This window comes from Odocoileus virginianus, chromosome 12 (genome assembly GCF_023699985.2).
Source record: "Odocoileus virginianus isolate 20LAN1187 ecotype Illinois chromosome 12, Ovbor_1.2, whole genome shotgun sequence".
Classification (NCBI taxonomy): Eukaryota; Metazoa; Chordata; class Mammalia; order Artiodactyla; family Cervidae; genus Odocoileus; species Odocoileus virginianus.
The window spans coordinates 66454420-66472901 of NC_069685.1; the positions used below are offsets into that span (position 1 = coordinate 66454420).

The 18482-nt window shown below is 59.5% G+C and overlaps 1 protein-coding gene across 5 annotated transcripts in view; it reads left to right on the plus strand.

The window, feature by feature from the left end:
* Positions 1–1222: 1222 nt before the first annotated feature.
* Positions 1223–18482, plus strand: part of CABIN1 (calcineurin binding protein 1) — a 71761-nt gene continuing 54501 nt past the window's right edge. For 3 of the 5 annotated variants that reach the window (XM_070475664.1, XM_070475668.1, XM_070475667.1), the window contains exons 1-11: positions 1223–1289; positions 8365–8421; positions 8871–8963; positions 9312–9425; positions 10023–10157; positions 10310–10490; positions 12288–12417; positions 13408–13557; positions 14610–14896; positions 15793–15961; positions 17608–17744. In XM_070475664.1, the coding sequence (XP_070331765.1) occupies positions 8416–8421; positions 8871–8963; positions 9312–9425; positions 10023–10157; positions 10310–10490; positions 12288–12417; positions 13408–13557; positions 14610–14896; positions 15793–15961; positions 17608–17744 (1402 nt within the window). In that variant the 5' untranslated portion in view covers positions 1223–1289; positions 8365–8415. The other 2 variants (XM_070475665.1, XM_070475666.1) reach the window with 2 other exon arrangements.

Sequence of the window (18482 nt, forward strand, 5' to 3'; positions counted from 1 at the left end):
GAACACCTGCATGAGACTCCTTCCTGGCCTGCACTGTTTCTCAGCTCAAGCCTTTGCCACACGGCTCCCTGCTCCTTGGACTGCCCTCCCCATCTCTTTTCAACTTTCACTTCAGAACATCTTTTGCAGTACAACTCGGGTGAGAGCTGCATCCAAGATTGCAAGTTATCTCTGAAACTTTGAAACCATCTGTTCATGGTCTGTTTACACCCTCCCACCACCACCACCACCTCCCACCCGGTTATACCCCAAATTAAGGTTGGTGACTCAGTTATTTTTGTACTTCCTGGCATATCAATAAAGTTTTATTGTACTGAACTGTCTACCAGTTCTTCACCATGATTTTACTAAAGTCAACGAGAAAGCCATAACATTCGTTCTTTAAATCACTCTTACTGGACTCAAGCCTCTATGAATGTAAACCAGTGTGAAGCCCCTTCTTAAAACATGTAGCTCCCAAGAGCGTTGCCCCCCCCAAGTCCCGAGCCCCATGTCGGAAACCCTTCAGATCTGCTTGTATATTATGGAAATGGATCCTTTGTCAGTTGTTTCATTTGTTATTATTCTCTCCCATTCTGAGGGCTGTCTTTTCACCTTGCTTATCGTTTGCTGTGCAAAAGCATTTAAGTTTAATCAGGTCCCACTTGTTTGCTTTTGTTTTTATTTCCCATGAATCTAGGAGGTGAGTCATGGAGGATCTCGCTTTGATTTATGTCATCAAGGGTTCTGTTTGTGTTTTCCTCTAAGAGGTTTATAGTTTCTGGTGTTACATCTAGGCCTGCCCTTTTCTCCTCTGCGTCAAGAACTGCTTGTGTATCTGTGCCTTTTAAACTTCAAATCCTTTTCGGAACAGGTTGAGGCAGGGGCACTGTCAAGGAGGATGCTCTTCCTTCCCCTGTTCCCTCCAAGTGTCCCCACGTTGCCACGGCCTCCGCAGCACCTGTCCGAAGGCTGAAACAGCAGTGCGCTACTGTTACTACTGCGCAGGGTAGTCACTGTGCAGGGCCGCTGGCCTGGCCCCGCCAACGGGCGCCTCCTGGATAACAGGACTGGCGGGAGCTGGCGGGAGCAGGCGGGAGCAGGCGCCGAGTCCGCAGCCACGCTCGGACCTCTGCGCGTGGCCGCGTCCGCAGGCAGCCGGGGCCCCGCGCGCCGGACGGCGCGTGCGCGCTCTCTGATTGGCCGGCGGAGCCGGCGCCTGAGCCAATGGGAGCGCGCCTTGTTGTCAGGCGCGCAGCCGGCCGGCGCGGGGGGTCTGGCCTCTTAGGCGGTTGCTGTGGAGACGCCTGGTGAGCCCTTTGGGCGACGGGGTTGTGGCGGCCCGTGGTTGGGGCGCGACTCTGAGGGCCGGGGTGGGGGCGGAAGCCTGAGGTGCGGCGGGCGCGGGGCCCGGCTGGGCTGGCGCCCGGGCTCCCCTCGAGGAGACCGAGGCCGGGAGCAGGAGCGGCCCGGAGGGGGGCCTCTAGTCAGCTCCCTGCCCAGCCTGGTGGCCTGATACTGGGGGGCTCCGCCTATGGCCAGCGGTCGCGGCGGGAGACCGCCGCGGGAGCCGCCGTTCGGACGGCGGTCGCGGCGCAGGGCCCCAAGCTGACCCCCAGCCTCGCGTCCTTCCACTTCACCTTCGCGGTGGCGCTATGTGGTGAGCGCCCCTCGCGGGTGGAAACCGAGGCCGAGAGGAGGCGCGGCCGCTGATGTCCCGAGCCCCCGGCGCCCCCCGTGGCCCGGCGGCTCCAGGCTCCGGGCCGACCCTGGGCCCGATCGAGTCTCCGCACCGCGGCGCGGGGCGCTGCGCAGGCGACTCTGCGGCCTCTCGCTTCTGGGGCGCCTGGGTCACTGCAGGGCGTGCTGTGTATGTATGTGGCTTACATGCGGCTGGGCTTCCCTCCGTGTGACCCTTCTTTTGGCTGTTGCTCAGTCATGTCCGACGCTTTGCGACCCCTTGGACTGCAGCACGCCAGGCCTCCCTGTCCATCACCAACTCCCGGAGCTTGCTCAAATTCATGTCCATCGAGTCGGCGATGGCGTCCAGCCATCTCATCCTCTGTCGTCCCCTTCTCCCAACTTCAGTCTTTCCCAGCATCTGGGTCTTTTCCTGTGAGCCGGCCCCTCTTTGTTTTTTATATTATTATTATGTCTGTGACTATAATGTGACACTTCTAATAATATAAGTACTTGGTGGCTCTACATTGTCTAGTACTGCAGACACAGCCAAAGACCGTATGCAAGAGAGGGGCAGTGTTTCCATAGCATTTTATTTAAGGACACCGAAGTTTGAGTCTTATGTAAGTTTTATGTAGTTTTCTTGTGTCCCGAAGTTTTTCAACTATTTGAAAATGTAGAAATCATTGTTTGCTCACTAGCCCACTGTTTTGCTATAGCCCAAGGGCAGAGAATGGTTTTTACATTTTTAAAAAGGTTGAAAACCAAACTCAAATTAGGTCCGTCATCCCCCGCCACCCCCCATCCCTAAGACTGAGAATGCAGGATGATGTGGTAGCTCTATTTTTAGTGTTTTAAGCAACCTCCATATTGTTCTCCATAGTGGCTGCACCAGTTTACATTCCTGCCAACAGGGTAAGAGGATTTCCTTTTCTCCATGCCCTCCAGCATTTGTTGTTTGTAGACTTTAATGATGGCCGTTCTGATTGGTATGAGGTGATGCCTCATTGTAGTTTTGATTTGCATTTCTCTAATAATTAGAAAACTAAGGTCATGGCATCTGGTCCCATCAGTTCAGGGCAAATAGATGGGGAAACAATGGAAACAGAGGCTTTATATTGGGGGGCTCCAAAATCACCACAGATGGTGACTGCAGCCATGAAATTAAAAGACACTTGTTCCATGGAAGAAAAGCTATGACCAACCTAGACAGCACATTAAAAAGCAGAGACATTACTTTGCCAACAAAGGTCCGTCTAGTCAAAACTGTGGTTTTTTCCAGTAGTCATCTATGGATACGAGAGTTGGACTATAAAGAAAGCTGTGCGCTGAAGAATTGATGCTTTTGAACTGTGGTGTTCTCTTCTTCAAGAGAAGACTCTTGAAGTCCCTTGGACTGCAAGGAGATCCAACCAGTCCATCCTAAAGGCAATCAGTCCTGAATATTCATTGGAAGGACTGATGCTGAAGCTGAAACTCCAATCCTTTGTCCACCTGATGCGAAGAACTGACTCATTGGGAGAGACCCTGATGCTGGGAAAGATGAAGGCAGGAGGAGAAGGGGACAACAGAGGATGAGATGGTTGGATGGCATCACTGACTCTATGGACATGAGTTTGAGCAAGCTCCAGTAGTTGGTGATGGACAGGGAAGTCTGGCATGTTGCAGTCCATGGGGTTGCAAAGAGTCGGACACGACTGAGCGACTGAACTGACAGAATAATGAGTGATGTTAAACATATTTTCATCTGTCTTTTGCATGCTTAGTCACATCCGACTCTTTTTGACCCCATGGACTGCAGCATGCCAGGCTCCTCTTTCCATGGGGATTCTTCAGGCAGGAATACTAGAGTGGGTCACCATGCCCTCCTCCAGGGGATCTTCCCAATCCAGGAATGTAACCCAGGTCTCCTGCATTGCAGGTGGATTCTTCACCGTCTGAGCCACCAGGGAAGCCCCATGTGTCTTTTGGCCATCTGCATTTTTATTTTTGGCTGTGTAGGGTCTTTGTTGCTATGTGGACTTTTCTCTCGTTAGGGTGAGCTGGGGCTCCTTTCTGTTTGCTGTGTGCAGGCTTCTCACTGTGGCGGCTTCTCTTGCTTTGGAGCATGCGCTCTGGGGTGCCTGGGCTTCAGTGGTTGAGGGCTCCATAGTGCAGCCTCAGTAGTTTTGACACACGGGCTTAGTTGCCCCATGGCATGTGGCATCTTCCCCTACCAAGGATTGAACCTGTGTCCCCTGTTTTGGAAGCATGGAGTCTTAACCACTGGACTGTATGTCCAGGGAAGTCCTGTATGTCTTCTTTGGAGGAATGTCTATTTAGAACTTATGCCTATTTTTTGATTGTGTGTTTGTTTTTTTTGATATTGAGCTGTGTGAGCTGTATTTGTATATTTTGGAAATTAATTCGTTGTCAGTTGCAGCATTTGCAAAAATTTTCTCCCATTCTGTAGGTTGTCTTTTAAACGACACTTAGACTTAGTGGAAAGTTGCAACAATGATACAGTGAGTTTCCAAATGTTTCTCACCCTGCTTCCCTAACTTTAACATCTTATATAATCCTAGTGCGATTGTCAATAAAAGGAAACTCATACTGATACTATATTATTAACTGTCACTTTTCTACATAGTCACAACCCTAGTTCTTAAAGTTATTCAGTGTTTTATTAACTTCTTGACCTTGCTACTTTTTGTCTGATATTGCTCAATTTAGGCTTGTCTGCTGTTTTCTCATGATTAGAGTGAAGTTATGCATTTTAAGCCAAAATAACACAAACATGTTCTACCTGTGGGGCAAGATTTTAGAAATGTTCATATTCTGAATACTTTATTTTCCACTATGAACATATTCTGTTACCTGTATACATTTTGTGGAGACAGGCATAGGTATTCTACCAATCAAGTTATCTTCTATTTAGCCACATAAAATGTCCATTTCTCCCTTATGTCCACTGAATTGGTAGGTGTGTTATATTCCCAAATAAGATGCATGTAAAATTCCTAGAATTCAAAGAAAAAAATATCAGTGTTCTCCCTAATACACTGGGATGCCAGGCTATATGAGGTTAACTCCTCAGATGATTTTCCTATTGATGCAAAAATAAATAGTTGGATTTTAAAAGATCTGTGTTCTGGACGATAAATAATCCCTTTGCATGTACTATGGTTTCTACTTTAATCTTGCTCCCTACCATGCGCCGCCGCCTCCCCCCTCCCCGACTGTTTGGTGGTCACAGTGTCCATCACAGTGTAGTTTATGGTGAAGCCACTGTTTCCAGAGTTACTCAGCAGCATGCGTTGCTTGTCAATGTAGAAGCCAGGAGATGAAATAGCTGTCAGCCTGGTGGGCTTGTGTCTTCCTTGTCTGTGAAGAAGACTGCTTTTTCCTCCCCTGTGAGAGCCCTTGGAGGAGCCAGAGCCCGTGTGGAGGTCGTGGCCGTGAGCCCTGCTGGCGGGGGCCGTGGTCACTTTGTGGCCATGAGTCCTGCTGGCGGGGGCCGTGGTCACTTTGTGGCTGTGAGCTGGCGGGGGCCGTGGTCACTTTGTGGCTGTGAGTCCTGCTGGCGGGGGCCATGGTCACTTTGTGGCTGTGAGCTGGCGGGGGCCGTGGTCACTTTGTGGCTGTGAGCTGGCAGGGGGCCGTGGTCACTTTGTGGCTGTGAGCTGGCAGGGGGCCGTGGTCACTTTGTGGCTGTGAGCTGGCGGGGGCCGTGGTCACTTTGTGGCCGTGAGCCCTGCTGGCGGGGGCCGTGGTCACTTTGTGGCTGTGAGCTGGCGGGGTCCGTGGTCACTTTGTGGCTGTGAGTCCTGCTTGCGGGGGCCGTGGTCACTTTGTGGCCGTGAGCCCTGCTGGCGGGGGCCATGGTCACTTTGTGGCCGTGAGCCCTGCTGGTGGGGGCCGTGGTCACTTTGTGGCTGTGAGCTGGCGGGGGCCGTGGTCACTTTGTAGCTGTGAGTCCTGCTGGCGGGGGCCGTGGTCACTGTGGCTGTGAGCTGGTGGGGGCCGTGGTCACTTTGTGGCTGTGAGTCCTGCTGGTGAGGGCCGTGGTCACTTTGTGGCTGTGAGCTGGCAGGGGCCGTGGTCACTTTGTAGCTGTGAGTCCTGCTGGCGGGGGCCGTGGTCACTGTGGCTGTGAGCTGGCGGGGGCCATGGTCACTTTGTGGCTGTGAGTCCTGCTGGCGAGGGCCGTGGTCACTTTGTGGCTGTGAGCTGGCGGGGGCCGTGGTCACTTTGTAGCTGTGAGTCCTGCTGGCGGGGGCCGTGGTCACTGTGGCTGTGAGCTGGCGGGGGCCGTGGTCACTTTGTGGCTGTGAGTCCTGCTGGTGAGGGCCGTGGTCACTTTGTGGCTGTGAGCTGGCGGGGGCCGTGGTCACTTTGTGGCTGTGAGTCCTGCTGGCGGGGGCCATGGTCACTTTGTGGCTGTGAGCTGGCGGGGGCCGTGGTCACTTTGTGGCTGTGAGCTGGCAGGGGGCCGTGGTCACTTTGTGGCTGTGAGCTGGCAGGGGGCCGTGGTCACTTTGTGGCTGTGAGCTGGCGGGGGCCGTGGTCACTTTGTGGCCGTGAGCCCTGCTGGCGGGGGCCGTGGTCACTTTGTGGCTGTGAGCTGGCGGGGTCCGTGGTCACTTTGTGGCTGTGAGTCCTGCTTGCGGGGGCCGTGGTCACTTTGTGGCCGTGAGCCCTGCTGGCGGGGGCCATGGTCACTTTGTGGCCGTGAGCCCTGCTGGTGGGGGCCGTGGTCACTTTGTGGCTGTGAGCTGGCGGGGGCCGTGGTCACTTTGTAGCTGTGAGTCCTGCTGGCGGGGGCCGTGGTCACTGTGGCTGTGAGCTGGTGGGGGCCGTGGTCACTTTGTGGCTGTGAGTCCTGCTGGCGGGGGCCGTGGTCACTTTGTGGCTGTGAGCTGGCGGGGGCCGTGGTCACTTTGTAGCTGTGAGTCCTGCTGGCGGGGGCCGTGGTCACTGTGGCTGTGAGCTGGCGGGGGCCGTGGTCACTTTGTGGCTGTGAGTCCTGCTGGTGAGGGCCGTGGTCACTTTGTGGCTGTGAGCTGGCGGGGGCCGTGGTCACTTTGTAGCTGTGAGTCCTGCTGGCGGGGGCCGTGGTCACTGTGGCTGTGAGCTGGCGGGGGCCGTGGTCACTTTGTGGCTGTGAGCTGGCGGGGGCCGTGGTCACTTTGTGGCTGTGAGTCCTGCTGGCGGGGGCCGTGGTCACTGTGGCTGTGAGCTGGCGGGGGCCGTGGTCACTTTGTGGCTGTGAGTCCTGCTGGCAAGGGCCGTGGTCACTGTGGCTGTGAGCTGGCGGGGGCCGTGGTCACTTTGTGGCTATGAGTCCTGCTGGCAGGGGCTGTGGTCACTTTGTTTATACGGGTAGAGCACGCGCTCAGTCCCTGCCAGGGCTCCGTTATACCGCCTGCTGGGCCCACGCGGGGCTCTGTGGGGATCCCCGGTTGGGCCGTTTCCAGGCACCTTGCTCTGCCCTCCCTGGAGTGTTTTGTGGTGCTGCGTCTTCATCCCACCCCTCAGGCTGGAGCCCCATGTTCCTGGCACCCTGCTGCTCCCTGAAGAACCTGCCCTGAGGGCCCAGTTCTGTGGGTTTCCTCCTGGGACGTGCCCCCTGTACCCCGCTGCCTCAATCAGGCTCCTGCCCTGTCTTCCTTTATCAGACCTCACAGATCTGTGTGTGTGGGTGTGTGCACACATCTGGTACCCAGCACCACCGTCCTCACCCCAGCAAGGAGCCCTGTTCCTGGCAGGAGTCACCCCCATCTGTCCCTCTGCCCCGGCCCCCGCCTCCTTCCTGCTTCTGTGGCCTCATGGAGTCTGGACGGTCCACATAAATGGAGTCAGCAGTCTGTGGCCTTGGTCTTCTTTTAATGGCTGCGTTCTCAAGGTTCATCCAGGTGGTGGCAAGTGCAGCACTGTAGTCTGTTTTATGACTGAATAATCACCCATTGGCTGCGTGGACACACCATGTTTTCTGTATCTGTCCGTTGATGGACATTTGAGTTGTCCCCACCTTTAATCTGTCATGAATATTGCTGCTGTGAACATTCATGGGTGAGTGTTGGTGTGGACATGTTTTCCTTTCCCTTGGGACTGGGGTCTAACATTCTGAGCAACTGCCACTGCCAGTAGTTTTCACTGTTTTTCATTCCCACCTGCAGGGTATGAGGGTCTGATTTCTGCACGTCCTCACCAGTCCTATCTTTTTTTATAGATTTCACACTGGTCTGCCTACCTCTAAGTTTTTCCTTGGTATTTCCCATAGTTTTTTCTTTCCCATTTCCCTCCTGCCCTCCAGGCCCCTGTGACCCCGCCTGCACCCCAGTGCTGTTCCTTCTGGGTCTTTCCGCAGACCTTCCTCCTTCACCTTCCCCCATCCCTGCGGGTGACTTGTTCTGTACCTGCTGCCTGTGTTTCCATTTTAGTCAACTTTTGAGGAAATCACTGTTTGTTGATCTACTGCGTGTGCTTAGCAGTGAGCCCTGGGGCGGTGTCAGGCTGTCTCCTCCGCGTCCCCCGGACCTTGTTCAGCCAGTGTGGGTGCCCAGCCCAAGGCCAGGGGCTCCCTAGGCGACAGGCTGCAGAGTCGTCCCAAGGCCCACTAACCTGGGTGCCCAGAGCCAGAGGCCTGTGGTTTTGGACCGGGGTTCCTGGTGGCCCGGCTCTTCCTGGACCGCCCCCCCTCAGCCTGTCCTGCTTCCTCCCTAGGAGCCGTATGGGCTGGCCCTGCCCTGCTGCTGGGTGGTGCCAGAGGCTTTGATGATGGTATGTGCTGGTGCTTGGCCGTGGCACTCCAGGGTGAGGGGTGGGTTCTTGGGTGGGCCCTGAAGGCCGTCCTTTGAGGGTGTGGGTGTCCGCCCTCCTGGTAGTTGGCAGGGCCACGTCTCTGTGGCAGAGAGACACAGCCCGTGTCACTGGAGTCTGTTTTTTCGATGCCTGGGTCTTCTGCCGCGTTAGGCCATTGCTGGGTGTCCCCAGCCTGCCCCTTCTGTAGTGGACACGTTCCCTAAGTGGGTTGGTGTGGTCCCTTCAGAATGTTCCGGTTCCCCCTTTCCCTGGGTGGTCCCCTGTCACTCAGCCCCACAGCTGGGGAGGCTGCAGCTGTTTGAGGTGGACTGTGTTTCAGAGGGCTGTGCGCCTTGTGGGTTACTGACGAGATGAGCCACCTTTCATGTGAAAGCAGCTCTTCTCCTCCCTCATACCTCTGCCTCTAGATTCGAATCGCAGCCTTAAATGCTAGCTCCACGGTCGAAGACGATCATGAAGGAAGCTGTAAAAGTCACAAGACCCAGACAAAGGAGGCGCAGGTATGTGGTCACGGGCCCCTCTGCAGCTGGCCCTGGAGTCTCATTTCCCGCTTGGGGTCTGGGTTATTCTGGCTGGTGTGGTGTCAGCAGGGCTCCTGGAACCTTGGCCTTGCTCTGGCTGTGGCCTCGGCGTGCTGCCTGCCATTGCTCAGACTCAGCTGAGCCCGCGTTGCCCGTGTCCACCTGGGGGGCTGCTGAGCACTGAGCCCCTGGGAGGGCAGAGCCTCAGGACCATCGCCACCACCACGAGTACGGGTCACCCAGCCCGAGTGCAGCCCCCCACACACTGTCGGCTTAAAACGACACACCTTTGTGCTCTCTAAAAATGTCTCCCATCTTGGTTTTCAGGAAGCAGAGGCTTTTGCCTTGTACCACAAGGCCCTGGATCTGCAGAAGCATGACCGATTTGAGGAGTCCGCCAAGGCCTACCACGAGCTGCTGGAGGCACGCCTGCTGCGGGAGGTGAGGCCCAGGGGCCAGGCAGGCCCTGTGCCCCAGGCTTTGCCGCCGGCAGAACGCCCTTCTTGCTGGGGTGCTCCGAGGCCGAGCGAGTCCGGAGAAGCATGCGGAACAGTTCTAGGGACAGAGTGACAGCCCCAAATGCCAGCTGCCCTTCCTACTGGGGCTTCACAGTCTACCAGGTGGGGGCGCTCTGTCCTCCTCACAGTGTGGCGACGGCGCTGTGATGGTCCAGGGCCTTCCGCTTAGTGAAGCGCCAGAGCCAGGAGTGGTGTGGGGTGTGCTGGGCGGCCAGCACACAAGTGCTGTAAACATCACCTTCCGGGCTGGGGCTCTCCGGCGTGATGGGCGTGCTGGAAGTGTCCCTGCCCGGATGGGCTGCACACTGCCCCCCAGGGGTCTGGCCTTTCTCCTTTGTGTGCTCGGAGCTGGGGCGGGGGTGGAGGAGTCCTTGAAAGACCCCTGGGGCCATACTGGTTTCCAGTGGAGAGTGGTTCTGGACTGGCCCCCAGGCCTGCACAGAGGCCAGGGGCCCTGCTAACCGCCCGCGGAGGCTTCAGGGCCTGGCTCTCACTTTGCGCCTCTCTGCCACGTTCCCAGGCGGTTCCGTCTGGTGATGAGAAGGAGGGGCTGAAGCACCCTGGGCTGATGCTGAAGTACTCCACGTACAAGAACCTGGCGCAGCTGGCTGCTCAGCGGGAGGACCTGGAGACGGCCATGGAGTTCTACCTGGAGGTGTGCCCCGTGGGTCTTTGGCAGCCCCTGGGGGCCACGTGGCTCCCCTGTCATCCCTGGGCAGTCTGGGGGCCCAGGCCAGTGCTGTCCCCTCAGAAGCCTGCTGGAGGGGGTGGGGTCGACTGAGCACGCGTATGCGGCCCTGCTTGCAGGCGGTCATGCTGGACTCCACAGACGTCAACCTCTGGTATAAGATTGGACACGTGGCCCTGAGGCTCATCCGGGTGCCCCTGGCTCGCCACGCGTTTGAGGAAGGGCTTCGGTGCAACCCTGACCACTGGCCCTGCCTGGACAACCTCATCACTGTCCTGTACACCCTCGGCGACTACACCAGTGAGTGGGCGTGACTGCGTTCTCCTGCGAGCACTTGAGGAGGGAGGGTGGCTTGGCTGAGCTCGGGGCCAGCGCTGATGTGGAAGGGCTCTCTGCCCAGCGTTCAGGGGAAATGGAGATGTGTTTGCTTCCCCAGCATGCTCTGCTAGCTTTCTTCCTCAGTCGAGGTTTGCCGCTCGCATTGTGGTAGGAAGACAGGTTCCCTTCCGCCTTTCATCCCCTGCTCCCCCCTACCCCGCTGCGTCTGCCCCAGGCCTGCTCCTGAAATTTGCTGACAGGTGGCCTGGCGGCTGCAGCCTCACTCCCAATGCCAGAAGGTCACTTTCTCCTCTCATCCTTCCCTCCTTGTGTAGAGCAGCATGGCCGCTGGAAAGACCTGTGCCAGACAGAGCCCCCGTCTGCCTTGTGGTGGCATCCCTCTCTGCCCTGCCTGGCGCTCTGCTCTGCAGGAGACACGTGGCCCTCTGTGGGCCATCCCGAGGCGGGCGCTGACGGGGTACTGGGTCTCCTGGGCTGGCTCCTCCCGGCGGCTGTGTGGGAGGGCCCCGGGCAGGACAGGGTGCAGGGGAGCTGGCCTCGGGCCCAGACGTGCAGCAGCGCCCAGTCTGATTGAAGGTTTCGGCCGGGAGGCTGGCTCTGGCGGCTCTTCCTTCCCTTTCTGGGGGTGGCGGAGGCTGGGAAGCTGGGCCCACACCCCTCCCTGGCTCCGTGTGCTCGAGCCTGGCTGCAGGGGCCAGCTGCTGGGTCCCCAGAGCCAGCTCAGCCGCCCCTGCCCCGTGCAGGCGGGGCCCGCCTGTCTGGCCCCCTGCGCCGTTGGGCCTCCGCCGTCTGTCCTCTCCTCTGCATGTCTGACATCGCACACTTGCACGTGGGGTCGCCTCCACACGCGGGCCTTGTGCCCCTCACGGGTGTGTGTGCTTCTGTGGCCGTCTGCGTGTCACCCGTTTCCCTGTTTCAACTCTGGCGCTTGCATCTTCCCTGACTGTCGGCTCCCTGGGGCCCGTCCTGGAGTTCGGGCGCCCCCTGGAGGCCCAGCCTTCAGTATCCTGCCGTCTCTGCGTCCCGGCTCAGGCTCTAGCTCAGGCTCTATGCTTGGTAAACCCAGGTCTTGAGCAGAAGATGGCTTGGGGGACAGAGCGGTGTGTGTGCCTGTGAGGGCTGACGGGCATCCCTGAGCTTAACCCCACGCAGAGCATGAGCCGCTGTTAGGTGGACCCTGGGCCGACTCGGCGGGCCTCCCTCTGCTGTGGGCACATCAGCCCTGCTGCGGCCCCTCCCCCGGGAGCCCCACTCTCCTTCAGTGGGTGGCTGGTGGGGCGGCCCGGCTCCGCCTTCCTTCCAGCCCTCTGCCTGGCTTCCAGGCCTCTGTCCTGGCTTTCCTCCCCTCTCCCCGCTCTGTTCTCCTCTGCTGATTCCTGATGGGAGTGCCTCGCATCCGCACTCAGGCTGGGGAGCTGGGCTGGGCCCTGGGCCGTCCAGTCCAGAGCAGAGTGAGCTGGCAGTCGTGCTCCGGTTTGCGGGCAGCTAGCCCCTGTAGGGTGGGTTTCTTGGGTCGAGGTTCTGTGTGTAATGCCCCCCCCGTTCCCTAGAAAGGTTGCCCAGCCCATCCTCCTCCTCCCCGGCAGCCTTGGGGTTACTATTTTCAGAAATGGTTCCTGATTGGATGGGTCCAGGTGGTGTCTTGTCCTTGTTTACCCAGTGTCTTTTGGCCCCCAGAGCAGGGACCCTTCCCTGGCATCACTGGCAAGGCCAGGGTGTCAGAGGCAGCCCAAGGTCACACCTGTCTCTCTCTGCCAGCATGCCTGTACTTCATCTGCAAGGCCTTGGAGAAGGACTGCTGCTACAGCAAGGGGCTGGTGCTCAAGGAGAAGATCTTCCAGGAGCAGCCGTGCCTCCGCCAGGACTCCCTCCGCATGTTCCTCAAGTGGTAGGTCCCTCACAGTCTGCCCTGCCCGCGCCTCTCCTTCGGGCATTCAGGGCTGCCTCTGTCCACCTTGCTGCCCACTTCCCCTCTCCGAGGCGGGGCTTTCCACACTGCCTGGCCCGTCTCTGACCCACCCTGCCTGCCTCTGGGATGGGGCCCGTCTCTGAGGCCCTTTGCAGCCCGACCGCCCAGTCCTCCTGTCCCCTCCCTGGGAGGAGAGCGGTCTTGGGCCCGCAGGCTCTGGGCTGGCCCTGCTGGCCCTGCTGGCCCTGCCCTGGCTCCCCAGCACCCTCACTGGAGTCCCCACCTCTCCCTGGCCCACTCTTCTGCCTCTTTCGTGTTCTGGCTCCCGGGTCCCCCCTCGGCAGCTTTCCAAGCTCGGGTTGCCTCCCTCACCACTGCTCCCACCCATGGTATCAGCTTGGCCCTGGGAGTTTTCCACTGGGGGTTAGTGGTCGTTTGTCGCGGTGTTTGTACCTCGGGAGACGGCATCTTTTGTTCCCGTCTGTCCTGAGGGGACTGCCCTTCCCTGGGGAGGCGGGTGCTGAGCCCATGAGTGCGGGGAAGCCCTGCAGGGAGGGGCCCCCGCTGGCAGAGGTGTGTCCGTGGGAAGCATGCTGGGCCTCAAGGTCCACCCTTGCTATTGACTTCCATCGGCTTTGATGAGCTTGGCTGGTCTGAGGGCTATTTTTGGATGGACAGTATGGGATAGTTAAATCCTCACAAACTTTTCAGCAAAGAATGAGAGCAGCATGTGATTTTCTGCTATCAGTGTGGTCCTGCTAATGCAGATGAAGACCTGTTGCCCAGTTGTGAACAGATTAAAGGGCATTAGTCATGCAGTGTACGTGGGTATTAGGAATGCTAATTACTGCCCTTCTCAGCCCAAGCGGTAATTTTATTTGTGGAAGAATTAATGCAGGTTGCAGGGTGCTCACTGCACGCCGTGGCTCTGATGTGCCCTGGCCACACCTCTGTGCCTTGCACTCGCAGTGACATGTCCATCCACGAGGTGTCAGTGAGCCCAGCCGAGTCGCAGGCCATCGTGGACGAGGCCCTGGGGCTGCGCAGGAAGCGGCAGGCGCTGACGGTGCGCGAGAAGGAGCCGGACCTGAAGCTGGTGCAGCCCATCCCCTTCCTCACGTAGGTTGTCCAGGGTGCCAGGTGGCTGCAGGGCCCTGCATGGGCGGGGACGCGGGGCACACAGGCAGGTGACTGCTGCCGGGAGCCCCTCTGTCCATGCTGCCCTTGATCCGCCACCTGCCACGCTCCTGTCAGCCCCTCTCACCGTCCCCCCGAAGGGAGACGGGAAGGTGGACAGGGGCCATCAGGGCTCTGAGGGGCTAAGGGTGAGTGGGGAGCCCACTGCAGGGCCTGGCGTCCTGCTCGCAAGTCCACGCTCATGACGGGGTCACGCTGCTGCGTGGGTGGGAGAGGGTTTAGGGCCAGAGCTGGAGTCCAGGGAGGAGTGGGCATGGGTCAGGCAGAGGGAAGCCTGTGCAAAGTCCCTGCAGGGTGTGGGGCGTGGTTTTGTTTGCAGAACAGAAGGAAGCTATGCAGGTGAGGGTATGGGGGGGTGGGGCAGTGAGGTCGGGCAGGCAGCACCGTGACAACAGGTGGAGGCCTTGGACTTTAGTCTGAGGGCCCGGCGAGCTGTTCAGGGACGGGTGGGTGGGTACCTTATGCCACCCTGCGTCACGCCACAGCACAGCCTGGCATGCAGCACAACATGTGATGGCACAGAGCGCAGAGCAGACCGCGTGCCGCAGAGCCCTTGCTGCCCCTCACCACACACAGCACGCAGCACGGCCTGCTCACGGCGAGATCCCAAGTTCTCGGTTTGCATGCGGCAGGCTCCGGCCCAGGAGCTGTTGAGCCCCTTTGGCGCACATCCCTGTCAGTAGCCGTCTCCCAGGAAATCAGACAGGTGGCCACAGGGCAAGGCCACTGGGCGGTAAAGACGGGACCTTGCTCAGAAGGCATTACCGCGTGAGCCCACGGCTGCCCCTGCCTGCCAGGGCGGAGATGCCTTGGGGCTCCTGCGAGGCGTGTGGAGGGTGTGGGCTCTGCCCCCGCTCCAGCCGCTCCACCTCAGCGGTTACGCACCCCGGCCCCCCGCCCTCGTGGGGACGGCAGCCTGGGCTCAGGGCCCCCCGTGGTGGGTGCTGAGCCCTGTGGTGACCTGCTCCCTGCAGCTGGAAGTGCCTCGGCGAGAGCCTGCTGGCCACGTACCGCCACCTCACCACCTGCGAGCCCCCGCGGCCCAGCCTCGGCAAGAGGGTCGACCTGTCTGACTATCAGGACCCCGGACAGCGCCCCTCGTCCCCTGAGGAGGCGGCGCCCGTCAGCGTGCTCCAGCCACGCCCCGCCAGCGCCAGTCCCGCTGCCTCTGCAGCGGAGCCCCTGCTGTCGTTCACCCCCGTGCCCGCGGCCAGCTTCCCGCTGCACAGCCCCAGCCTGCTGGAGACGGGCGTCCCCCCTGGTGAGCAGGCCCTGGGCTAGGCTTCAGGGGGCCCCGTCTGCTGAGTGGCAGTGAGAGTTGGAGCGCCCTGCCCTCCAAAGGCCGGGTCCTGCTGCTGCCCGGCCACGCAGGAGAGCTCCGGGCTGCTGGCCGGCCTCCCTCCACAGTGGGGCCCTGGGTGCGGGGTTGGTGTCGGGGACAGCTCCTCAGGCCCCCCTGCCTGTGAGCTGTGGCCTGGCGGGTCCCTCTGCTGGCTCTGCTCTGGCCGGCCCCTGCCCTGCCCGCAGTGCTGTTGGGCACTGACACTCCCAGCTTCAGCAGCAGCCAGCAGTCCCCGCCGTCTGTGGTCATGTCCCTTGGAATGGCATTACTGATTTTTATCATTGGAGCCTTCCAAAAAAACTTCGACCAAAGCTTCTAAGCCTTTCCTAGATTTCTGTGTTGCTGATAAAGCCTATGTGGCAGCTAAAGAAGGTTCTGAATGAACATGTATGTGATGGTTTCTAACTTTTTAACTTCATCACGAGTGACGCCTGTCCGCTATGAATCATGTGACCCTCTTGCCCGCATCCTGTCACTGGGCCCTGCTCTAGGGCAGAGTCAGGGTCCCTGCTGCTTGCTTAGCCCCCTCCCAGGACAGCCAGTGGGGGGGGCTTTGACCCTCAGACCCTGGCATTCTGTAGCTTTGGAAAGTAGTCTTGAGGCCTGGCCTGTGGGTGAGAAAGGGGTGAGATTAAGGGATTTGAAATGGCCTTTTCTCAGGCTCTTTTTTGCTAGAGGGGACAGGAGATTTCTTGAATGTCTGAGAAACCGCAAGTTAAGTATGCAAGCAGGTTATATATAAAAGGACTGAGCGCCTTGAGGTGCGTTTCCATGGCCCAACTCTCCTAAGCATTCAACTTGCTCTCTTTGTAAAGGTGATGTCTCCGGGGGAGATAAATCCAAGAAAGGAGTGAAACGGAAAAAGATTTCCGAGGAGAGCGGGGAGACAGCGAAGCGGCGGTCTGCCCGCGTCCGAAACACCAAGTGCAAGAAGGAAGAGAAGGTGGACTTCCAGGAGCTGCTGCTGAAGTTCCTGCCGTCCAGGTGCGGTGCTCTGGGTCTCAGCAGAGGAAGCACACAGCCTCCCGCCTCCCTCCTGCGTGTCCCCCCCCCACCTGCCTCCCCATGGGTGCCTCCTCTGCCCCCGGACTGGGGCTGCTGCTCACGCCTCATGCCTGGGCCTCATGTTGTTCAGGCACAGATGCCGGGACAGCCCGTGGGAGGGGACGTGCCTGCTTGGCTTCTCCGGGCTCCGCAGGGTCCCTGGAGCTTGAGAAAGTAGATGGCGGGTTTGGGAGTCATCCCCTGTTTCTTGGGTTCCTCAGAGAAGCCTCCCAGGAGGAGATGGGCCTGGCTGCCTGGGGAAGGGGGTCTGCGCCCCTGTGCTCATCCCCTGGGTCTTCTCCGGCCTCTGTGTCTTGCCCTGTCCCCTCCCTCAGACACTTTGGGGCCTCAATGTCTGCGCTCTCCTGGCTTACACTGCTGGACTTCCTACCACCCTTGCCCGAGCGCAGAGAGCAGGCGGGTTCTCTCTCCCCGCCGACATTTGAGGGGCCCATCTTCTGAGCCGGGGTGTCCTCTCCTGTGCCTTGTGTCTTTGTATCTTTGAGACTTTACACCGTTTTCTCCCTTCCGTGGTCCTGCACTCTGGGAGTTGGCCATGTGTCCGTGAGCATCCTTCTCGGGTGTTGAGCTGGTGTCTGGCTCCTGACGTTCGGCTCCAGGGTGGTGCACCCAGGCCGATGAGGGGAGGGCAGCCAGGAGCTTTTGGTGGCTTGTGATTCTCTTTGGCCACAGGATGCTGTTTTCCTAGTTTCTTGCCTTTCTGTTTCTGTGGGGAGAGGGAGGTGCCCGAGTGGAGCCGTTCTCGGCGTGAGCCGGACGTGGGCTCTTGGTGGCTTCCTCCCAAGCCGCCCCTCCGTGAGCAGGCCTCCCAGTGGGGCCACCTCAAGGAGGTGCTGGGCGCCCCAGGGCCACCCCCCACAACCCCTGCCTCCCGCTGCCCCGCCCCAATCCTTGTTCCCCCACCCCACTACTGGGGAATGGTGTCTTCCTTCTTTTTTATCTTTGTTTCAACTGCTGGTTTCCTGTGTGGCTTTCACGTCAGCTTCCTTGAATGGTTAGGCAGGGGCACACAGTGGCTTGCTGGGCGCAGTTCCCAGTGGGGGCGGGCAGTGCATTTGTGCAGCTCGAGGTCGGGAGGCACCACCTGTCCATCCTTGGGGGGGCGGCGGGGACAACTAAAAGCGGAGTCCCTGGGGGTCTGCCGGGAGAGACCCCCTCCCCCCCGAGCCCAGAGCACTGTGAGGAGTCGTGGAGGTGCCGCCTGCCCCCCCCACTCTCTCCTTACCGCCCCAGCCCGCTTTGGGCCTCAGCGTGTGGAGGCTTGGCCAACTGCCGTCCAGGCAAAGTCCTGCAGCCGCTGTCTCCAGCTCCCTGGGGGCATCAGTTCCTATGTGGGTCCCTTCTGTGTTTCCCACTCGAAGGTCAGCTTCCCGTGGGCAGGGGTTGCTGCAATCCTGGCTGTATTCTGACCTCGGCCCGATGCCTGGTGACCACCTGATGGGATGGGTGAAGGCAGGGCATGGGCCACAGAAGGCTGGAGAGGCGGAGCCCCCTTGCCTGGGGCCAGCTGGGCCGGTGTGGGAATGTATGCCGGGGCTTGTTTGAGTCTGGTGTGTTCCCTGCAGGTTGAGAAAGCTGGACCCTGAGGAGGAAGACGACCCCTTTAATAGCTACGAAGTCCCTCCAGAGGCCAGGCTGGAGAGCTTCCCCAGTGCAGGGCCCCACAGGCTGTCCTCCGACTCGGCCACATTCATGGAGTCCGGTAGGAGCGGGCACCGCGGGCGCTGCTAGGGGGTGGTCCAAGGCTGCCTGGCTCCATCCCGCCTGAGCTCTAAGGTCAGCCAGGTGAGGGTGCTGGACCATCCTGGCGCGGGCCTTGCTAGTCGAATGGTTCGTCTCAGTTAGGTGTGGCCGAGCGCTGGGTGCTGTGCTGACACGAGACCCTACCCTCCTGGGCCCTGGAGGTTCAGACAGGGGCACCCACAGCTGTGGGGAGCTCGGGCTCTCCACACTGGTGCCCTCCTCTCCCAAAGAAGGCAGGCCTGGCGTGGAGGTCCCCCCTCGCGTCAGGTCCCCCTCGCGTCCCCCACCTCACGTCAGGGGCCCCCTCACGTTGCAGCCCCCCTTGTGTTAGGTTCCCCCTCATGTCACATCGCACCCCCCGCCACGTCAGGTCCCCCTCACGTCAGGGCCCCCCTCACGTCGTGTCCCCCCCCTCACGTCGTGTCCCCCCACCTCACGTCGGGTCCCCCCTCACGCTGGGTCCCCCTCTTCATGTCGGGTCCTCCCTTATGTCGGGTCCCCCTCACGTCGGGGTCCTCCACACATTGGGTTCCCCCTCACACCGGGTTCCCCTCACGTCATGTTGCCCCGTCCCACGTTGGGTCCTCCCTCACGTCATGTCCCCCACCTCACGTCATGTCCCCCACCTCACGTCGGGTCCCCCCTCACACCGGGTTCCCCTCACGTCATGTTGCCCCGTCCCACGTCGGGTCCTCCC